At 39.4% G+C, this 22,027-nt stretch overlaps 1 protein-coding gene across 2 annotated transcripts; it reads left to right on the plus strand.

Annotated features, from left to right (window-relative positions):
- The first annotated feature begins 58 nt into the window (after positions 1–58).
- Positions 59–21,796, plus strand: CASP3 (caspase 3). 2 transcript variants are annotated; one of them, XM_026018272.2, is made up of 8 exons: positions 88–193; positions 11,002–11,078; positions 11,915–11,979; positions 14,301–14,425; positions 17,383–17,511; positions 18,082–18,257; positions 18,633–18,753; positions 19,963–21,796. In XM_026018272.2, the coding sequence occupies exons 2-8, from the start codon at positions 11,016–11,018 to the stop codon at positions 20,190–20,192; spliced, it is 909 nt and encodes a 302-aa protein (XP_025874057.1). In that variant the 5' UTR covers positions 88–193; positions 11,002–11,015; the 3' UTR covers positions 20,193–21,796. The 2 variants fall into 2 exon arrangements, with proteins under 2 accessions (XP_025874058.1, XP_025874057.1); XM_026018273.2 differs by lacking the exon at positions 11,002–11,078 and having other exon boundaries at positions 59–193.
- The last annotated feature ends 231 nt before the right edge of the window (positions 21,797–22,027 follow it).

A 22,027-nucleotide genomic window follows, 5' to 3' on the forward strand; every position in this document is an offset into this window, starting at 1 on the left:
GGGGGTGGGGCGAGAGAGAGCGGGGCTAGCGGGACGTGTCCCGCAGAGGGGAGCGCGAGGGGGCGGGGCCGGGGCGGGGCTAGCGGGGGCAGGGCAGCCGCGAGCACACCTTTAAGCGCTGCAGGCTGGGCGTTTGGAAGGCGACCCGGTGCGGAGAGGAGGCGGCTCCTGGCTGCTACCCCGAGTCTGTGCGGTGAGTGCAACCACCACGTCTTCCCGCCGCAGCCTGTGCGCCCGGCGCCGGCTCCCTCCACCCTCCCGAGCCCCGCGCCCGCCCCGCGCCCGCCCCGGCGACCCGCCTGGGCTTGCAGCGGCTCCCGGGCGGCGGATCCTTTGTTCCAGCGCCTCCGCGGCTGCGAGAAGGTGCACGGAAGGCCGCTGGGCGGGAGACCCGAGCGGGGGTCGGGGAGGCCGGGGGACGGAGATCCGGCTGGAGGACGCGGAGCCGGCGGCCTGGAGGCCCGAGAGGCCGGGCCGGGAGCACCGGGGCCGGGCGGCGCGGGAAGCCGGTCTGGTCTCGGGCCTCGATTTTCCTGGCTTGGCTGTGCGACTCGGTTTTCCGGGGAACTAGCCTCCAGCATTGAATTCCATTTACTTCTCAGACCCTAAGGCTTGCATGAGGCCGCGCCGCCCTTTCGCGTGCTCACGCATCCGCTGCCGCAGTCACCTGGAGAGTGCCTTTGTCACCCGGTCCCTCCGGGCTTCCCCGGGCACAGGCTGCCTCCCTCCCTGCCCTCCGTAAGTGGCGTCCAAGCCGAGAACCGCAGCCACCTCTCCCCGTTAGCCATCAAGTTTCCTTCTGAACCCCCTAAATATGCACTAGATATGTCCACGTCTGTCCATTTTTGAGAACCCCCCTCCCACCCCCAGGCTCTCACCTGGCCACAGCAGCCTCCTCCTTGGCTTTTCCAGACCCTTTCCCCCACTCCATCCCATTCTTCGCAGCACAGGCCGAATGAGCTTTATAAAATAGAATTCTAGAAGGCTGTTCCTTTGCCCACTGAACAAATCCAGGCTAACAAAGCCAAGCATAGGTTGTGTCTCCTTGATCCCCTCCCCTGCCTTATCTTTTGTGATACTACCATTTCAGTTACTGAACAGCCAGGCTGATCTTAGAACCTGTTCTCTGCCTGGAACACTGCATATTCCCTCTCAACCATCATTACACATCACATCTGCTTGAAGAACTCCTACTTAGGTTTCTGTTCTCATTAAGTACCTCAAGGTTAGGTCTTCCTACTCTGAGTTCCTTTAGCATCCTGCATTTCTTAAACGGCAGCTGGCCCATGCTTTGCAGTTGTTTTGTTTACCGTCTTCCTTACTACTTTGTAAGCAGATTCCAGGAGGGACCGTGTTTATCTTGTTACCTTGTTGTTCCTAATTGTTTTCCCCCTTTACAGAGGGTCTGGCCCAAGTTAATGCCTATACTACTGCATTGTGCTTTTTAATAATTATGCCCAGTCTAGAAAAAAATAAGCCTATTTTAGGTTTACTTAGTAAATTATAATTAAAAGATGTGAATCAGAAGAGAATAGTAGAAGTGAAATAGGGAGTCACTGTACCAACGTGAGTATGAATATTCACAAGATAATCACAGGCACTAAGCAAGGTGGTTAGACCAGCCTGTATCAAAATGTACTCAGCCGCTTAGAATGTGTTGAAGTTACATGTTCTCCAGGAATGAAGTGTAAAGCTTAAATCATCCCTATCACAACGTGATGTTTGAGCTTTGGTTTTGCTTTGCTCTTTGCAGAAGAAGGCTTTGAAAGTTAGAACCTGTTTTAATAAATGAACAGGCTGGGATCCCTGGGTGGCGCAGCGGTTTGGCACCTGCCTTTGGCCCAGGGCGCAATCCTGGAGACCTGGGATCGAATCCCACATCAGGCTCCCGGTGCATGGAGCCTGCTTCTTCCTCCGCCTGTGTCTCTGCCTCTCTTTCTCTCTCTCTCTGTGACTATCATAAATAAAAATAAATAAATAAATAAAAAATAAATGAACAGGCTATTGGGAGTGTGGCAGTAAAACCCCTTCTCAGTAAAAAAGAAATGAAACATTGTATTCAATTAAATCAGATTTGTGTTTGCTCTCCTTTTAAAAAAAAAAAGGCCTTATTTCCTGCCATTTTAAGAGACTGACATGTTATCTGATATAGGCAATTACAAGTTTCTCTGCTGTTTTGCTTTCAAACCCAATTTAACACAATCTCCTGCTTCATCCCCCTTCAGTGCTAAAAAGCAGTCTTTTTTTTTTCCACGTATGGCTTTAAAAGAATTTTGGTGCCTACTGTTAGATCTTTAAACTCTGCCTTAAATGTGAAGCACTGGTGTTTGGGCCCAGAACGAGAGATGGGAATTCTTAGACTGTTAGATAATGTTTTGTACACATTTAACAAATGTCCTGGAGGGGGACAGACACTTTGTCGTCAGGCCACTCTAGGCCAACTCCCAAAGGCAAAACTTACTACTAGCCCATTCATAAATTAGGCATAAATTATATAGACACCTCATAGGGTTGTGGTGAGTATAAAATGAGAGGTCTGTTGACTGTGCTTTGTAACTATGTAATGTTATTCCTCTGCCTATTTTGTTCTTGCCTGCAAATAGTTCATAGAGCTTCTGAATTAGGGTAGAGTAAGATAAAATTCTCTGGTCCCTACCCAGCACTGTGTGGTATCTGCCTTAGGGAGCCACTTCCAGATAGCAGGGAGTACAGGTGTGAGCCCCCCACGAGGACACCTACCCTCAGGTTTACTGCAGTACTCTGCACACAGTTCAGTAAATGATTACAGCCCAAATGACAAATGTATAAAAATAACTGGCTCTTGACTTTTACAGTTCCAAACCTCTGGGAGGCAGGATTTCTTTAACCAAGTGGTTGTAAACCAGAATCTGCTTTTACAGAGCAATGGTTCTGGGGGGGTTGGGGGGGGTGTGGAGGAGGCCTTGTAGGTTATCTATCATTTTTATAACAGGAAAATATAGAATGAAGGTCCTTCATTCTATATTTATCATATACAAAATACAGCTTTGAATAGTGGGGAACATTTTTAGCCTGTCTCCTAGTCCTGGGGCCCTTCCAGAGGAAAGGAAAGAATGGTTTGGTCTGTTTGTAGGACACAACTGAACATAGTTTAGTTTACTCTGTATTTACCTTTACTTGCCGCTCAGTGTGTTTTTACCTTAATCACAAAATAAATATTAAAAGATTGACTACCAGGTCCAACGGCAATATCCAATTTGGTGATTCTTTTAATTCCCCAGAGGCATTCAGATACCAGACAGGAAACCATTTCAAAAAAAAACCTCTAGTACATTATAACTGAAATCTTTTCTTATCCAAACTAATGTGAAAAGTATGTTCTTTCTGTTTCACTTACTAAATTTGGATATGTGACTGCTTTTGTGACTTTATCTTCTCTAATAAGTCATAAACATAAACCTGATGTTTATCAAGCTCTTGGGCAAAAGTGTAAGTATTCCCAGAAGTCTTAATGGAAAGGCTTCGCCTTTACTTTACAAACATATAGAAAATATCTTAATAACATGAAACCAGATATTTTACTTTTAGAAGTAGATCACCCAGTGGCATCAAAAACACTAGAACTGTCATTCCTATTTTATTAGAGTAAGTGCACTTTGTACTACTATTCAGCGTCTTTGCTTCACTCAGTTTCCATCATGTTATTTATGTCCTTTGCATCTTCATTAGACCTTCTAGGTTGTGGGGTTTTAGTTCCCTCCTTGAAACTACAGATAAGCTTACCCCTCCTATAGGGTAGTAAGTCATATAGAAGAGTGAGAGTCTGTGCTCTCAAGGCAGAGAGATCCTGGTTTGAATCCTGGCTCTGCCACGTGAGTTACTTAACTGCTCTGAGCCTCAGTTAGCTGAACTGCAAAATGGGGACCATTATGTCTCAGACCATCACTGGAAGGACAAGCCAGAAATACATAAGTAAATAATAAATGCATACATAAATAAGTAAAAGTACCTTTTGTTCTGAGTCTAGCCCAAATGAGCCAGCATTAAGAAGAACTGTTGTTACAGGACACTTGTACACAACACTCCAGTCACATACAGCATTGTGATTCTTAGCGGCCTTTTCTTTGGCTGTGTGTTTTGGTAAATCTTAAGTCATGATTTTTGTTTGTTTTAGATAGATTCACGGAGATGATTCATAAGTGAGCTGTATTCGTTCTGATGTCTCATTTGGAGATTTCAAACCCTTTGAGACCAGGCTTTATCCTTTAGTTCGGTTTCCTTGTAGGACAGCAGCCTACTAGGAAGGCTCCTTCCCAGAAGCAGCCTGCTGCTGGGTGACAGATTAGCTGAGTAGGAATTTAGCAAACTGTTTATACTAATTTAATATCTTATTTTGAAATCTCTACCATAGGCACACTTTCAAACTGTTTGTTTTTAATAACAGGGTTTTGTGGGCTTTTTAACTTTTAACACTTTAGAACTTTATAGAAATTTCAATTTTAGAAATGAATTTTTATTCTGCCTTCATTGTAGATCATTTATTCTGCTTTACTGCATTATTGCTATATACAATGGTCCCTTTAGTTGGCTAACCAGAATATAAATAGGAAAAGCAACTTTTCACTTGTTTAGGAAAACACAGCATGAAATGTTTAAATTTATACTGACAACCTTTTGGTTTTTTTTTTAGCCTTTGGAGATCTGTCTGTAGCAGCTTTAGTGGCAATGTTAAAGGGGTCTAGAAACTAGAGAAGTGAGTCTAAGACCCAATTCAAATTTGCCATCTAACGCCAATTGGTCTATTAAGATTTCTCCAGGATCTAATATGTTTAGAATTCCATCCTGAATTGATGGAATTATATACATCAGTACAGTCAGAAACAATTAGTGTTAAGTTCATTGCTCTGTGAAGATAGATTTTTAAATCCTTTTTGGTTAAGTTTTCCCATTTATGTTTTGTATCATTTAGAGCGTTAAATGTTTCCCTCAAGGGATGATTTTTTTTAATCCTTCTAAGATGAGATCACCATCCCCAGAATGATTTGTATTCAGCCCAGCATTAGCTAATGGAGGTGAGGTAATGCTAAGTGTGACACTTGAGTCATTTCTGCAAGAACCAAAGTGCTTCTCCCAAGAGTGTTTGGTGTTTTCACATGGAAAAAGCAGATGGTGACAGGAGAGAGCAAATGAGCACATGTCTGATGCAATGAGGATTTTATTTACCATTTTGTAAGTTTGTGATAGTATATGAAGATCAGTTAATACTGTTGCAATATATATGGTTCAGATACCAATAATGAAAGTGATGGAACACATAGTATGTGTTCCTGAGAAATCCTTATCAAATAGTATGACGCTGTTTTAAATCCCATTCTAAAGAACTCCTGTTTTCACCTTTTAGCCACCAACTACCTTACTGAAGTAAAATTGTTCATCTCATGCCTAATATCAGATCTACTAAATTATAATTACTTATATTAAGCCTGATGTATATGAAACTTTTTTTTAACTTTTAAAAATGATTTAGTTAAAGTTCAATAAATGTATGAAAAGGAAGTGATGACTTTAAAGTCATCTCTTATTTTGATGAACTCTTAACATTGATATGAGCCAAAAACCAAATATTTAAAACTCTGGAAAGCAGATGACTATTTAAATTTAAACTCTCTATAAGGATAAAACAGTTTCATCCAATAGCAGTATTGTTGGCAAGAGATAAAAGGTTGTTAGAAGTTAGTATTTCAGTCTAAGAATCACTGCACTGTTGGCAAAAGAAGTGTTTGACAGGAGATCTTAAAGGCCTCAGTCATATGTGGGAACCTATCAGCATTTAGGGGGTCCTGAACACATACTGTGTATCCGACATTTGGCAAACCCATTCACAGGATCAATGTGAGGCAAACGCTAGAGCCAGAAAGGACACTGGCAGGAGCTTCAGGTTCAGCTTTAGAAATTTCTATTTTTATTAGGTCTTCTTTCTCACTCTGTTTTCATTCCAAATTTACTACAGGCTGGCCATGAAGTCTTGAAACATAGATAATATTATTTTCTTATGGATTGTGTATAATAACAATAAATCAGTTATTATGTGTTTGCCTCTAGGCATGTTTTCAGAATTGTTAGCCACTCTGTAACACTTCTCTCAATTCATTAAATTAACCACACTTGTTTTTCAGCCATGGATGGATGATTATTTTGCATTATAATCTGCCCAGTTAGAATTGGCATGTCTAGGGCATTTGGTCTCTATATTTATGGCTTAAGAATGTTTGAGCTTTATTGTACCTAATATGTTTGTCTTATGTATGAAAGAGAAAGAAAAAGAGGGAGACTAGAATATGGTACAGAACAGTCAAGGAAAGGTTGCTACTTTTTAGTGGTAGCATTTCCCTATTTTTGTCACTCTTGAAACAGGGCTGAGAGTTGAGATTGGCCAACACAATTCTGGTTGATGCAATCTACCATTGTTGATAGATATTATTTTATAAGATAATCTTTGTTGCTATTTTCTAAATTTAAAAACAATACAGATGTCAGAGAAAATATAGGAAAATATTAAGGAGAAAATAAGTTGCCAGTAATCCCATCACCCAGAGACAGCCACTGTTAAAAGATAGGTTGATATGTAAAGATTCTGGGTGATTACTTTGGGACTTTTTCTTGTGTTTAATTTAGATTATATTATTATTATTATTTTTTTTTTTTTTTTATGATAGTCATAGAGAGAGAGAGAGAGAGAGAGAGGCAGAGACACAGGCGGAGGGAGAAGCAGGCTCCATGCACCGGGAGCCCGATGTGGGATTCGATCCCGGGTCTCCAGGATCGCGCCCTGGGCCAAAGGCAGGCGCCAAACCGCTGCGCCACCCAGGGATCCCCCTAGATTATATTATTTTTATACAACTTTATAACCTATTTTTACTTAGTCTTCTAATAGAAGCATTTTCTATATAGTTGATAAGTTCTTTAAAAAAGTTTTATAGCTGTATTAACCAATATATGTATCTACCACAACTTAACTATTCTCAATTCTCAATATTCTTGCCTTTCCCCTTGTCTCCTCTCTCCCAACCTCTGGGGTGGTTTTTTAAGGCTGTGTAATTTTTACCAGATCAAGCTTGTAAGCTTTTATTGAGGGATAGGAGGACATACCAAAATGTTCTCAAGAATTAATACCAATTTATGTCCCTTCCAGTAGTGTATGAGAATGCCTGTCTCCCACACCTCTGCTGGCATTGTGCATGATTGGTCTTTGGGATTACTTGGTTACAATACATGGGTAAATACATGTAAAAGTATGTCTAAGACTTTTGGGGATTCTTGTCTCATCGTTTATCTTTTAAATATAGAGAAAATAGGAGCAGTCTTAGAAGAAGTACCTCATCCTCCTTCCATCCCATTCACCATCCTTCACATGTTTTGCCCCAATAGTTTGTCCTCCTTCTCGTTATGGGAGATGAACCCTCATTTGTTCTTAACTGAGACTAACGCCTCTCCATATGTAAGCTAGATTCACAAACCTCTCATCCCTTCAACTTTCTCTCCTCTTGCCTTATTAATTTCTCACTTTCTGCAGATCATTCCCATCAGCTTGAAAGCAAGCCTTCTATGGCCCATCTTTAAAACCAAACAGAGCAAGATATCTCTAACTCCTCATTTCTCTCCAGCTCCTATCCCATTTCTCCTTTTCCCTTCACTACAAAACTGCTTACTTACTTGTGTAACTTTATTCATTTTTGTTCTCCCATTTTCTTCCCAACCCACTGCAGCAACATTGATCCTTTTTTTATATATATATATTTAAAGATTTTATTTATTTATTCATGAGAGACACAGAGAGGGAGAGAGAGAGAGAAGCAGAGACACAGGCAGAGGGAGAAGCAGGCTCCATGCAGGGAGCCTGACGTGGGACTTGATCCCGGGTCTCCAGGATCAGGCCCTGGGCTGAAGGCGGCCCTAAACTGCTGAGTCACCTGGGCTGCCCAACATTGATCCTTTTAAACTATAATATTTGAAAAGTCTAAAATCTGTTGTGTAAATGTAAAATAAATATGCATCACATAATTAATAAGAGAACCAGTAAGGTATTAAGACCAGGTTAAAGAAGAATTTGAAGAGGAAACATAGATGGTTGGGTATAATGACATGAATTTGCTAGTAGAAGCAGAACAGTTAATATCCTACAGGACAATAAAATGTAATTTGGAAGGGTCATCTTTTCTGCAGGTTGGAAATCAGTTGTATCATTAAAAGACAAAATTAATTTTTGTTGCTATACACAAGAATCACTAGCATGTCTATCCATTTTCTGTGACATAGTTTCCTGCAGAGTTGTAAAATAACCTAGTCATTACAAGGTCAGGAAAGGGGTTAGTATCCAAAATCTACAAAGATCTTATCAGACTCAACTTCCAAAGAAGACATTCAGATGGCTAACAGACACATGAAAAGATGCTTAACATTAGTCATCAGGGAAATACAAATCAAAACCAAATGAGGAAAAAAAAAAAAAGAGAGAGAGAAAAAAAAAAAAAACAAATGAGATATGACCTGACACCTGTAGAATGACTAAAATTACAACACAGTATACAACAGGTATTGGCAAGGATGTAGAGAAAGGGGAACCCTTTTATGCTGTTGGTGGGAATGCAAACTGGTGCAGCCACTCTGGAAAACAGTATGGAATTCCTCAAAAAGTTGAAAATAGAGCTACCCTCTGACCCAGCAATTGCACTACTAGGTATTTACACAAAGGATACAAAAATACTGATTCCAGTGGGGCACCTGCATCCTGATATTTATAGCAGTATTATCAACAATAGCCAAACTATGGAAAGAGCTCAAATGTCCATCAACTGATGAATGAACAAATAAGATATGGTATATATACAATGGACTGTCACTCAGCCATCAAAAAGAAGTCTCGCTATTTCCAACAGCGATGGATGGAGCTAGAGCATATTATGCTAAGTGAAATTAGTCAGATAGGCAAATACCATATGATTTCACTCTTTTGGGAAATTTAAAAAACAAAACATGAAGGGAGGAAACAAAAGGAGAAAAGGAGGCAAATCATAAGAAACTCTTAACTATAGAGAACAGAAGGATTGCTGGTGGGCAGGTGGATGTGGGATGGGGCTAAATGAGTGATGGGTGTTAAGGAGGGCATTTGTGATGAGCAGTGGATGTTGTAAGTGATTGGTCACTAAATTCTCCTCCCGAAACCAATATTACACTATATGTTAACTAACTAGAATTTAAATAAAAGCTTAAAAAATAAGACACTCTATAAAATCAGCTAATCCTCAAGATTCCTCTAGACCAAGCCCAGCACCACACTAAAATGATATACAATTATTTCTTTTGCCCATTTCCAGCTTTTGAACGATTTTTCCTGATAATCCCCACTATACTCATGCCCGTCTTGCCAAAGCCAGTGGTCTGTCCTCAATAGACTTGACCTTTTTTTTAGCAATATTTAAAGCATGGAACATTGCTTGAAAGACTTCTGTATGCTTTGGTATACCATATTCATCTGATCCTCCCCTGCCCACCAGTGGCTCCCCCTGTCTCAGTCACCTCTCTTAGTCCTTATGCTGGACCTATAAAAACCAGAGTGCCCCATGTATCTCCAGTGCTGATCTCTCCCTGAGTTTCAGACTCTTAATTACCTATATCCAGTGTTCAACTCTAATCTCAGCCACCGTCATCTCTTTCTAGGACTATTCTATAAGGCTTTGTATTGGCCTGTGTGCTTCTTTTCCTGTCTTCTACAGTTGATTCTCCACTTGGCAGCCAGGGTGATCTTTTTAAAGCATGCCACCCCCTCTGCTTAAGACACACCAGTGGTGTCTCCTTGCAACCAGAAGAAAACCAAAGCTGCTCTTGGCTCCTGAGAGCCCTATGTGATCTCACCTTTGCTTCTTCATCTCTCTTTATGCCTTCCCTTCGTTTACCATGCACTAGTCAAAGTGGTCTTCTTTCTGTACCATGAATACACCAAATTTTTTCAGGGACTTAGTACTTGTTGGTTCTTCCCGGCAAGGATAGCCTCTGTGTCGTTTAGATCTCGATGTAAATGGCACCCACAAGATGGTTTCCCCAACCACCTTATCTAGAGTAGCTCATATTCCCAGTCTCTCCATTACTTTACCTTATTTTCTTTTCTTCATAGTCCCAATTAGTGTCAGAAATCTCATTACCAATCTGTAATTATTCTTCCTTTCTAGGATGAAAGTTTCTTAAAGGTAAGAGCTTTGTCTTGTCTTCCACTCTGTCCTAGTGCCTACAATGGCATCAGGCACAAAGTATGTGTTCACTAAATATTTGCTTACTGACTAAAAGATGGTTCATCCCAGTAGTGTTCACCATTCTCCCTTGGTTTTCTAGGAAGCCTATAGGAAACAAGATGGTAGAAAAACAGAGTCTTTGTTAGAAAACAAAACAAAGTCTGGCTTGAGAGAAAGTAAAACACTGCTCTCCTCTATGGTTGAGATGAAATGGTGATGCTTCCTTTCCTCCATATTATTGTCTCCATCTTTTTCCACCATAGGTTCACGCAATATTTAGGGAGAAGGCAGGAAGGAACTTAGCTTTTGGAGAACAAAAGAGGTTTCCTTTGCTTCTAGGAGGCCTTGAAAACAGTGGGCTTTGGTAGGGATTTTTGGTTTGGGAAGAAGAAAGTTCTCGAGATGGGTGGTGGTGATGGTCATGTACTAACGTAACTATAGTTAATGTCACTGAATTGTACACTTAACAGTAGTTAAAATGGTAGTTAAATGGTTATGTATGTTTTATCATAATTTTTTCAGTGTAAAGTGGGACAGAAGGCTAGGACTTGTGCGGTCTTGTGTGGCTTTTGTGGTTGGGTGAGCCTGTTGATGGGCTTGGGTATTCTGTTAAGAATTTTGATCCTAGCATATGAGTTAGGTTAAAGTTGTATTTGGATTCGAATTTCTGAGCTAGCCAAGGCTTCTGGAGGCTAAAGAAAGTCAAGAATTTTTGGTCTTGTTTTTCTCTATTTAGGGAGGCAGATTGCCATGGGAAGTACCTTTACTTCTGGAAGGCCAGAGAAGACATGGGAGAACAACGGAACACAAGTAGTAAGGAGCTGGCTGCTGCAGAGGCAACAGGACAGAGTGGGAAGGAGAGGGCCTGAGTCACTGAGCTCTGTGACTGTGGACAAAGTCACTTAATCACCAGAAGTAGGGTTTCCTGACTTTCAGGAGTCTTGGAAAAGTGCGAGCCATAGAAGTGCACAATGAGTGGTGGCTGCTTGGATTGTAAGGACTTGCTCACTGCGTAAGGCCCCCTGGAACCATCTGATGGAAGCACGAAAACCAAACTGGAGTTCCTGCTTCCAGTTTTCCCTGGCCATTCTACGCCCCCTACATGAGAAGTTGGGATTCTCAAGCCCAATTTCAGAGTAAAGGTTATGTGGAGGCTTTAGAACTCCCTGGAGCTGTAGCTCTTGGGAATCAAAAGCATCGTAGAACAGCCTACGTGAGGTAGACCGTTGTGCTAGGGAGTTCCTCGGTTCTGTTTTAACTGTGTTGAGTTGGAAGGCTGAATTTCTGTCAATGAATGACCTGATCTGTCGCAGTGGAAACAAGTTGCAATCTGTATCTTGATCTGGTGGGAGCACGTAAATGTCAAAAATTGATCAAGCTGCACGCTTCATATCTGTACACTATATATGAACTTCAGAGCTCACTTAAAAAAGAGAGAAAGAAATGGACCCTATCTCACATACTTTTAGAAAGGATTATTGTTCTCAGGTTTGACTTACAGAAACCTTTACCAATAGAGGTGAAGCTGGGGGAGGAGTGGTAATGCTAATGTGAAGATGTCCATATAAATAATCGTTAGAGTAATTAATATAATGCAGGGGTCTTAAGATGATGGATTGATTAACTTCTGTCTTTTCTCTATATTCCAGTTAGAAGTATCCATGGAGAACACTGAAAACTCAGTGGATGCAAAATCCTTTAAAAATGCAGAAACGTGAGTATTTCTAATGCTGTCCTTTATAATCAGAGAAAGAGGTGTATGTAATACTGCAAACATTGAGGAGCGGGGAAGCAGAAAGGGTTTTCAAGCCAGAGAGAACCAGCTGACTTCCTACCTCAGCAGCCACGTGGCTTTGCACACGTTAACTTATCCTCCCTGAATTTGTCTTCAATGTCAAACTTTCACAAAACTGCACAGAGGATGGAGGGAAACATGAGGTACAGTGCCTGACCCACAGTCAGAATCGCCGACCTGGAAACAGAAGGATGCCACAGGAGAGGAAGAACTCCCAAGTCTGGATGCTTCTGTGCCTTCCTAAATCCATCTGCAGGATGGGAGCTTTTGTGTTTGGAGATTTTGGACATTCTGTTTCTTTTTTATGACTAAAATGAAGTGCCAATTCTGAGTCTTGGGAAAGAATTGCCTGGTTTTTCGATGAGCTTCTACTCTCTGTTTTCTCTCTTCCTCTTTGCAGCATTTTGCTTTTTAATGCTTCCCATAACCAGATGATGGAGAAAGGATAAAGATAAAATGCAGATACCCTTAATGTAATTCATGTCACTATCTACTTGGGATCTCTGAAAGTTTCTTCTGAGACCCAGGATTATTATTTTGGACAAAAATAAGTAATTATTTAGTGATCTTCATACTAAACAAGAGAATTATAGAATGATGAACAGGTTACCAATAAAGATTTGGCTGTGTCTGTTTAGCTAAGGAGATTTACTAGAAACTAAACTTTTGAAAAACAATCTCATTTTAGAGGGTTGAGGTGTTTTTTTTTTTTAAACCTTTTTAAGTGATGTGTGCATTTTCCTACCTTTTCATATCACAGAGTATAATCTAATAGCAAATTACATGGGAGCCCAAAACAGATTTAAGTGTGTTTTTATCTTATGATAAGTTACCCTCATGTCCCTTGACTTTTTGAGTCTCTGCTCTGCATCAGTGTGCACCTTCCCCATGTGGCTATCCTGTTGCTGGTAGAGAAGCCCTAAGGAGGCAGTGGGAGGTGTTAGGGAATTACAGTTCTGGGATCCCTAATTTATATAATCTTCAGTAAGTCACTCGGCTTTCTGAGTGTTAATTTTCTTAACTAAAATGTGGGGATCTTCACCTTTAGCTAAATACAATTGTTTCTGACCTTGACTGCTTTAATTTACCATTTTATCTCCTTCCAACAGTGTTTGTAGAATTGTATATAATGTGAAATACTTTCAGGTTAAAAGCTTGAGGACATGGACTTTAGATACTGATGTTTAGCTATTCCTAGACCTGGTTTTCCTGTTCCTTGGGCTAGATCAGAGGTCAGGCTTGCTGTCTACTTTGGTCAAGTTTTATTGGAACATAGCCACATACATTTATTTACATGTTGTCCTGGGCTACTTTCACTAACAGAATGTAATAGCTGCCTTCAACAGAGATTGTGTGACCTACAAGCCTCGACTACCTAATGTTTGGCTGTTTTGTTTTTGTTTTTTTGTTTTATTTTGTTTTTAAGATTTTTATTTATTTATTTATTTATTCATAAGAGACACAGAGAGAGAGAGGCAGAGACACAGGCAGAGGGAGAAGCAGGCTCCATGCAGGGAACCTGACGTGGGACTCGATCCTGGGCCTCCAGGATCATGCCCTGGGCCAAAGTTGGTGCTAAACCGCTGACCCACCTGGGCTGCCCTGTTTGGCTGTTTTGAAAAAAAAGTTTTTTTGACCTTGGTCTAGATAACAGAGGTTTTTAGATAAGCGATCTTCAGATGAGTATTTCCAATTATTTACAGCAGTGATTCTATGTATTAACTATTAATTTGTTCAGCTCATAGTGTTTAAGGGACAGTTTAGGAATTGTGATAAATTCTGTGCTTTGAGTCATATTTCCATTTTGTCGGTTTCCCATCATTTCAGGGTAATTGTTAAGATTTTACTCTTACCTTGAAAGATAAATATCTCACAAAGTTACAAGAAATTTAAAAATTTAAAACTATGAAATATATTTGAAATTTTATAAAAATTTAGAGGAATACCCTAAAATGTGGAGATTAAAAGCGTGAACTCTGAAGTCTCACAGGTATGCTAGGCCTTAGCTCTGACACAGCATCTGCATAAGCATCAGCATGTTCCTGAGCCCCACTGCGGTCATTTCCCCATCTGTGAAATGGTTTATCATGAAATTTAAATCAGGAAAGGCCTGTAGCACACAGCCTGACATGCATTCAACAGATAGGAACTGTTCTTTATGTGTTGTAAAAGTTGTATTAATGTGAACAGTAGCATTGGTCATTTCTACTTTTGTAACCTGTTGTTTGATTTCCAAACAGAAAGATCTTACATGGAAGCAAATCAATGGACTCGGGAATGTCCTTCGACAACAGTTATAAAATGGATTATCCTGAAATGGGTTTATGTATAATAATTAATAATAAGAACTTTCATAAAAGTACTGGTATGTATCCTAACATGACTTTTAGTCCTCTTCAAGTATTGTACCTTTTGTATTTGGTATAATATAAAAAAACAAAACTGGTGTTTTGGGTTAGAAAACGGTAATGCAGAACAGCCATGATGTAAAGATAGAGCAGGACCCCACACACCCTACATCACGAACTCTTGACCTGCCTATCATCAGAATTTCTCCCTCTTCCAAAAGCTAGCCTCCCATCTGTATGTTGGCTCTCCTGTCCCAACTTCTGTGTAACCCTTCCTTGTTTATCCTCCTGCTTCCTCTTTCATTCTAATGGATCACAACAAACAATGACTAGTATTTTTTCTTTCAAGAACTGTGCAAGGCACCTCGTAGGTATTATCTCATTTAATTTTAACAACAACTCTGAAAAGGTTAAAGTTCTGGCAGAGAGTCACACAGATCATTTAGTAGCAGAGCTGGGACTTGGCCTTGGTGTGCCTGACCACCCCCCATGCCCACCTCCCAGTCCCCACTCGGAGCTCTGAAGTCACCTCCTGCACTACTTCACTTTGTTGTATCTTCATTTGCTCTATTGACGTCTTCCTTTCTCCCCACAAAAATGACAGAACCCCATCTTAAAGAGATCTTTCTTTTACCCTGCTTCCTCTCAAGCTTTGAACTGATTTTTGTCTCCTCTAAATTTTTAAAACTTGTACTTTAAGCTTGCCGTCATCACTTCTTTCCACATGTACTGAAACTGCTCTCTTATGTTCACCAGATCTCCCTCTCAGTCTATACTGGGTGTGACTCGAATCTAGTAGAATATGATTCAGACTTTTTTTTTTTAGCGAATATAAACAATAAAATCCCTTACAGTCCCCAAAAGTTAATTAATATCTTGATGTATTACTTGATTTCTTTCCAGTTTCTTTCAAAGCTTAATTTCATTCCAAATATGCAAGCAGTACTATATCCTGCTTGTTCTATGTAATGTAATATAACCATTTTTCATGTCTCTCTATAATTTTGAGATCTTTTAGTGATTATGTAATATTCTATTTGATTAATTTGCATAATTTATCATATGGTAAATTTGGGCTGTATCTCCATTTCTTATTTTTATATTGATGCTATGTTAATTGTTCGAATTGGCATATTAATCACTTTACACTTAACTTTTAATTAAAGAATTTAGAAGCAGTAGGTCCAATTTAGGAGGCCATCTACCTGGCTGGTGGTGAAAATGGCCAGAAGAACCCAGATTGTACTAGAAATATAAGCAGAACTTGGTATTAGATTAGTTATGAGGAAACAGCAATTGGAAAAATGGATGTCTAAATCTGAATGGGAGCATTTGTATTGCTTTTGGCTCTAAGTTGAGATGCTACCTTCAACCATCAGATACTCTACATCACATTGCTAGTTATGATGCCCACTTCCTATAGACTTTTACATTGTTGAACCTATTGTTTAACAACCATAACAACAAATTACCTAAGCCAGGAGTCTGGCTCTAGCATTAGAGTGAGCTCGTCTTCTGTTTTGAAAGGTGAAGGTCAGGTCCTCACAGTGATCTCCTGGCAGTCTTGTATTTTCTGTTCTACTATTAAATGGCTCACAATCCAGGACTGGAATTCACTCACCTTGTCACATAGCTGCCTAGTATCCTCAGCCTCTCCAGAGTCAAGACTTTGATAGGCTTTTTTAAATTGTATTAAAATTACATATCGTCATAATAAAAGATTCAGAAATGTCAGATTAGCAAAAGAAAAAAAACTTAAAACCACTCATAGTCACACTACTCAGAGATGCTCTATCAACAATATTTTGAAGGCATTTATTCTATATTGAAGTCTTTTATTCTATTCATACATTCAAATAATTGACTCAGTTCTAAGGTGTGTACTCCTTAACTGTTTAGCATTTTAAAATTTGAGTGCATTATACAATCTGTACACTTAATGAGAAAGCTACTATAGAGGCTACTAAGTGCAAGACCTCAGAGTACAGGCCTAATGCTAGCTTTATTACTTTCAGCAAGTTCCTGAACTTCACTGTATTCCTTGTCCCATATCTGTACAAAGGTAACTGGTCACACTCACTGTCTCCTTGGTGTTTGGAAGGGTTGAAGGAAATTACTCATAGCAGGATGTCTGGTAAACAGTATTAATGTGGCAGTGGTTTGTGGGTTTTTTTCCTGAGAAAAAAATATTGTTAAAGTAGTAATGGATCTTTAAATTGTTGGGAATTTAAAATTAAAAAAAAAAAAATACAGCTCCCCTGAGTGTGTGAGATGTGTGTATTGTTATATATATCATTTTTCTTAAGCAAAAGCAGGATCCTCTTGTATTACAAGTTTTGTTTAATAAGTGACCTTTTCCCATGGCAGAATTTTGTCTACAGAAATTTTTATTTTTAAAATTTATTTATTTATTTGAGAGTGAGCAGGGGGAGGGGCAGAAGGAGAGGGAGAGAGAGGATCCCAAGCAGACTCTGAGCCAAGTGTAGAGCTCAATGTGGGGCTTGATCCCACGACCCCAAGATCATGACTCAAGCCAAAACCAAGAGTCGGACGCTCAACTGACTGAGCTACCCAGACACCCCTTGTCTATAGAATTTTGATGGTAATACAGTATTCCATCAAAATTTATTATGAGTCATAATTTATTTAACCAGACTTCTCTCATTAAGCATTTCAACTGTGTTTTTCACTATCTAAGCAGCCATGAAAGATATCCTTTTTTTTTGAAAGCTATCCTTATGATTGTAACACTGATATAGCTTATATTATGAAATGTCTTTTTTTATATTATGAAATGTCTTATAATCTAAGAAACTAAAGAGACTTTGTGTTACCATGATCAGAATCATTAAATTTTCTTAGCAGTTGAAAAGAATAATTTATTGTGGATTGTGTGACTCGCTGAATAGTTTATTTCAGAGCAGTTACTCTCTTTTTTTTAGTGCAATTCTAAGTAATCCTTTCTGTTTTCAAGGAATGGCACCTCGGTCTGGCACAGATGTAGATGCAGCAAACCTCAGGGAAACATTCACAAACTTGAAATATGAAGTCAGAAATAAAAATGATCTCACATGCGAAGAAATTTTGGAATTAATGAACAGTGGTAAGAAATAATTAAAAGAGTGACCTACCTTCATTGTCTAATTTTATATTATAGTATAGCTGTAATTATAAAGAACTGTGGTACCATACTCTACATAATTCTACATTTTATATACGTAAAATAAAAGTTATTCATGTCACCTCCCTAAAGTGATTTTTTTTTTTTTTTTATTTATTTATTTATTTATTTATTTATTTATTTATTTATTTATTTATTCATGAGAGACACACACAGAGAGAGAGAGGCACAGACACAGGGAGAAGCAGGCTCCATTCCATGCAGGTAGCCCAACGTGGGACTCGATCCCAGGTCTCCAGGACCACACCCAGGACCGAAGGTGGCGCTAAGCCACTGAGCTACCCGGGCTGCCCCCCCCCCTTTTTTTTTTTTTTAATTTCCTAAAGTGATTTTGAGGTATATTGACCGCCCCAACTTGGGTTGCAGTGATGTCTCAGTTCTGTCCTCAAGTTTCTTCACCTACCCCTGTACAGTTTAATTGGAGATTGATTGGTAAATGAAGTTGTGTTGGTTTTGTTTGTTTATTTTCCTTACTTGTAAACATTTTTCCAGTCTCTAAAGAAGATCATAGCAAAAGGAGCAGTTTTGTTTGCGTGCTTCTAAGCCATGGGGATGAAGGAATAATTTTTGGAACAAATGGACCTGTTGACCTGAGAAAAGTAACAGGTTTCTTCCGAGGAGATTACTGTAGAAGTCTGACTGGAAAACCCAAACTTTTCATTATTCAGGTAATCTATGACTAAACAACTTGGTTGCTGAGAATTAATTGGGGATTAATTTGCTCATTTGTGGATTAACCAATGGATTTATTTTTTCCACTGAAGCTACTGAACTACTGTGACTTTCTTATTCATTTAAACTATCACTCATTAGATATAGAATAAATGTTCATGTTAGACTTGGATCAAAAAGACTCTTCATAGTTAACCTCCATTTTTACACAGCCTTGATATTTTTTAAGTAAGCTCTGTGCCCAGTGTGGAGCTCAGCATGGGGCTTGAACTCATGACCCTGAGATCAAGGCCTAAGCTGAGATCAAGAGTCAGACGCTTATCCCACTGAGCTACCCACATACCCCTAAACACTTATCTTTTAACCTCTAGGCCTGCCGAGGTACAGAACTAGACTGTGGTATTGAGACTGACAGTGGAATTGAGGATGACATGGCCTGTCAGAAAATACCAGTTGAAGCGGACTTCTTGTATGCTTACTCTACAGCCCCTGGTAAGGCAGTTACAAATAATGAACATTACATGGAGATTTTAAACACAAAATCAGTGTTTCAAAGGCTATCACGATTTTGATATTCATGAACAGCTAACTGATCCGTATTTTCGTTACCTTAGCTACAGAGAAGCATCAGGAAGTTGTCTTTAGCAACTGTCTGGCTGTAAAATGTGCATTTATAAGAAAGCTTACTCTCACTGTGTCATTCAGGAACTTAATGCCAGATAGGAGACTATATTGTTAATATAGAGTAATGTATTGTAATTTTGTAACGTGGTGTACAATATGTGCCTTCTTGTCATATGTCTGGTATTTGGCAGAGCTTGTCCACTTCTTAGAATAGGAGATTAGTACATTTTCCAGGAATCCTTTGGAAGATAGGAAATAATAATAAAAATAAACCTGGATAGCATGTGGGAGGGCAAAGTGTCATGAGGGAAAAGAACCAGGTCATTCTATGTTTTTATGTCCTCAGATCAATAAATATTGATTGCTCTTGCAATTTATTTATTATATAGCTGACTCAGGGTTTCACAAAGTTTGCAAATAGAGGACAAATAAATGTGTGGTTAAACAATGTTACATTTTAAAATATGCTCAATAGGATTTCTTTTGAACCTCAAGACATTTTTCCAGGTAAAGTACTTCTAAATTAGAAGCAATAAATCTGATAGTTAATCTGAAAAATAGTACAATAAATACATTGCTTTCCCCTTTTTGGAGTTTTTGAATACTCTTTGATGTCCCTATCATATTTTTCAGATGCCTTGTAGACAAATTTAGGACACCCAAATGTGTGTGCATATGTAAGCGATATATTTCTTGAATAAACCATGATCTGACTACAGTACCATGCTACTTAACAGTGGTGCTTCTTATTCGTTGGCCTCTGATCTTTTGCATGTTTCCCTTCCTCCCTGTGAGAAGGGAAACCGAAAAAGAGAGCTCACCATCCTTCAACAGGGAAGGTAGTCCACAACTTTTTTCCTTGCCTAAAGCAGAGGTATATGCACAGCACACTTTCCCCTCATCCAGCATCGTCTCCCCTGAAATGAGAGGTGGTGGTTATTTTCTTTTTATGGCTAGTAATGCTGGTGGACGTTTATGTTTGTTTTTACCTTAATGTTTGTGTATTAAAATCAGATACTCTATTAAATCTGTTACAATCAGATACTCATGCTATTTTGGCTATATTTTGTCTTGCAGGTTACTATTCCTGGCGAAATTCAAAGGACGGATCCTGGTTCATCCAGTCACTTTGTGCAATGCTGAAACTATACGCTCACAAGCTTGAGTTTATGCACATTCTTACTCGGGTTAACCGAAAGGTCGCAACAGAATTTGAGTCCTTTTCTCTTGACTCTGCTTTTCATGGAAAGAAACAGATTCCATGTATTGTGTCTATGCTCACAAAAGAACTGTATCTTTATCACTGAAGATGGATGGGTTGGGTTTTTTGTATTTTGTTTGTTTTTTTTTTGGCTCATATGCCAAGTGAGGAAATGGTTTATCAGATCCTATATTTTCCTCTCATTTAAATCTAATTGAATACTTGAAGTGCTACTTCGGAACATGCTCCTTTCATAGCAATAGAACTGTGAGGCTACCTCACACTCAGAACCAGGTAGCTGAAATTGAATTTAATTAGGAATAAATAGAAATGGATAATGGTATAATCATTGTGAGAGGAAATGTTTCTAAATTAACTGCCCTGATAATTAGCAAGTTTTAGTGATGGTGTTAGGAATTTTTAAGTAATTATGGAAAAAAGTTAAGCATTGTAGTTATGAATTTCAGTGATCTTGATCTGTTCTTATTTGAAAGTTTGCACCCTGGTTTTTCTCGAACTATAGACACGGCTCCATGGGCATGATCAAAATCTAAAAGACCTACCTTGATTTTTAGAATCAGGATAGGGACTTAAGTCACTGTATTTTTAGATAATTTGTCTGAGCGCATGGTTTTGTGGTGTTTGGCCGAAGCATGTCTTTGTTGTAAAAAGTCATGTTTAATATTGAAAAAGAAACTAATTTGCCAGAAAGGAAGTGTGAACAAATCCCATAGACTCTTACGAGGCTAAATGCAACATTAAAGGAGGGAGGCAGAGTTAGAATCACAAGGTGCTAAAATAGCTCATCCACTAACATCCATCTCCTGTAGTTTGTGGCTGGGCCAATCTGTTGAGCTTCACATACCAGCAAAATACATGAAGAGCTATTGTATAAAAAACTCAAACTGCTGATCACCTGATAGCAGCGTGAATTGAAGAAATTCTGCAGGAACATACTGAAATACAACTTACATAATAAACACTGAAATGCCATGGAGAAGCAATAGATCAGTCAACCAGGCACTCTAATTAGAAGATGGTTTGAGCGTGAGCAGAGACACTGTGGGCACAGCCTGTGTGATGAGGGCAGGGCCCTGGACCAGCTTTGGAAAAAGCACCGCTAGCTTTTTTTTTTTTTTTTTTTTTTGTATGGACTGGTGTGTGTGGAGGATGTCCCCCAGGTCAGGAACCTCTAAGAAAGCAAACCAAATCAGAAACTTCTGAGATGGATGGTCTCCAAAGACGCTAAGAGTCACAACAGCAACCACAGCACATTTTGTAGTACAATTTTTAAGCATGATAAGTTATTTTCTGTTGAAGTTTACAATCAAAGGTACAGGAAATGGTACTGTTATAATGATGTACTGTTCACTGAAATGAAAGGCCCATGGCACACAGGTCCTTGGAAATTGCTGGTGTCCCTGCTCCTTTGGCACATCAGGAAGCAGCAGCACAGCCCCAATGGGCAGGCCCTCAGTCCGTGCTCCATCCCAGTGCCTCTCTGGTTTTGCAGTCTGACCTTTCATATAAGCTCTCTTTTTCTCAAAGGAAACTCACATTTATAAATGACCACTCTTTGTTCCACCTGTGGAACTTTTTCTAAGTAAACAAAGCATGTAATGGTATCTTAAGACGTGCTCCTGTGTGACAATTTTGTAAACTTTTGTTATGAATTTTTATTTCAAAATGCAAGTTTTAATTTACAAATTACTGGTGTGTTCAAGTTTTTGTTGTTCTGGTTTCTGATATTCTGCTACTAAGTCGAGTTACAAAACATTTTTAACCAAGAGCTACAGCTTGATTTGGAAGGGCCAAAGAGGATGCAACAGGATCCTGTGACCAAATACTTTGAGATTGTGGCAAGTTACTGAATAGGATGAGCAGAGCTCTCTTCCCAGGTCCTGTGCTGGGCCCCCATTCAGATAACCGTAATGTCGGCAA

This window comes from Vulpes vulpes, chromosome 7 (assembly GCF_048418805.1).
Source record: "Vulpes vulpes isolate BD-2025 chromosome 7, VulVul3, whole genome shotgun sequence".
Classification (NCBI taxonomy): Eukaryota; Metazoa; Chordata; class Mammalia; order Carnivora; family Canidae; genus Vulpes; species Vulpes vulpes.

Bases quoted from the DNA above. Each gene is read 5' to 3' on its own strand.
- CASP3 (XM_026018272.2), top strand. From the start codon at position 11,016: ATGGGAAGTACCTTTACTTCTGGAAGGCCAGAGAAGACATGGGAGAAC. The intron at 11,980-14,300 runs GTGAGTATTTCT...ATTTCCAAACAG, and splicing joins TCCTTTAAAAATGCAGAAAC to AAAGATCTTACATGGAAGCA. The intron at 18,754-19,962 runs GTAAGGCAGTTA...TTTGTCTTGCAG, and splicing joins TGCTTACTCTACAGCCCCTG to GTTACTATTCCTGGCGAAAT.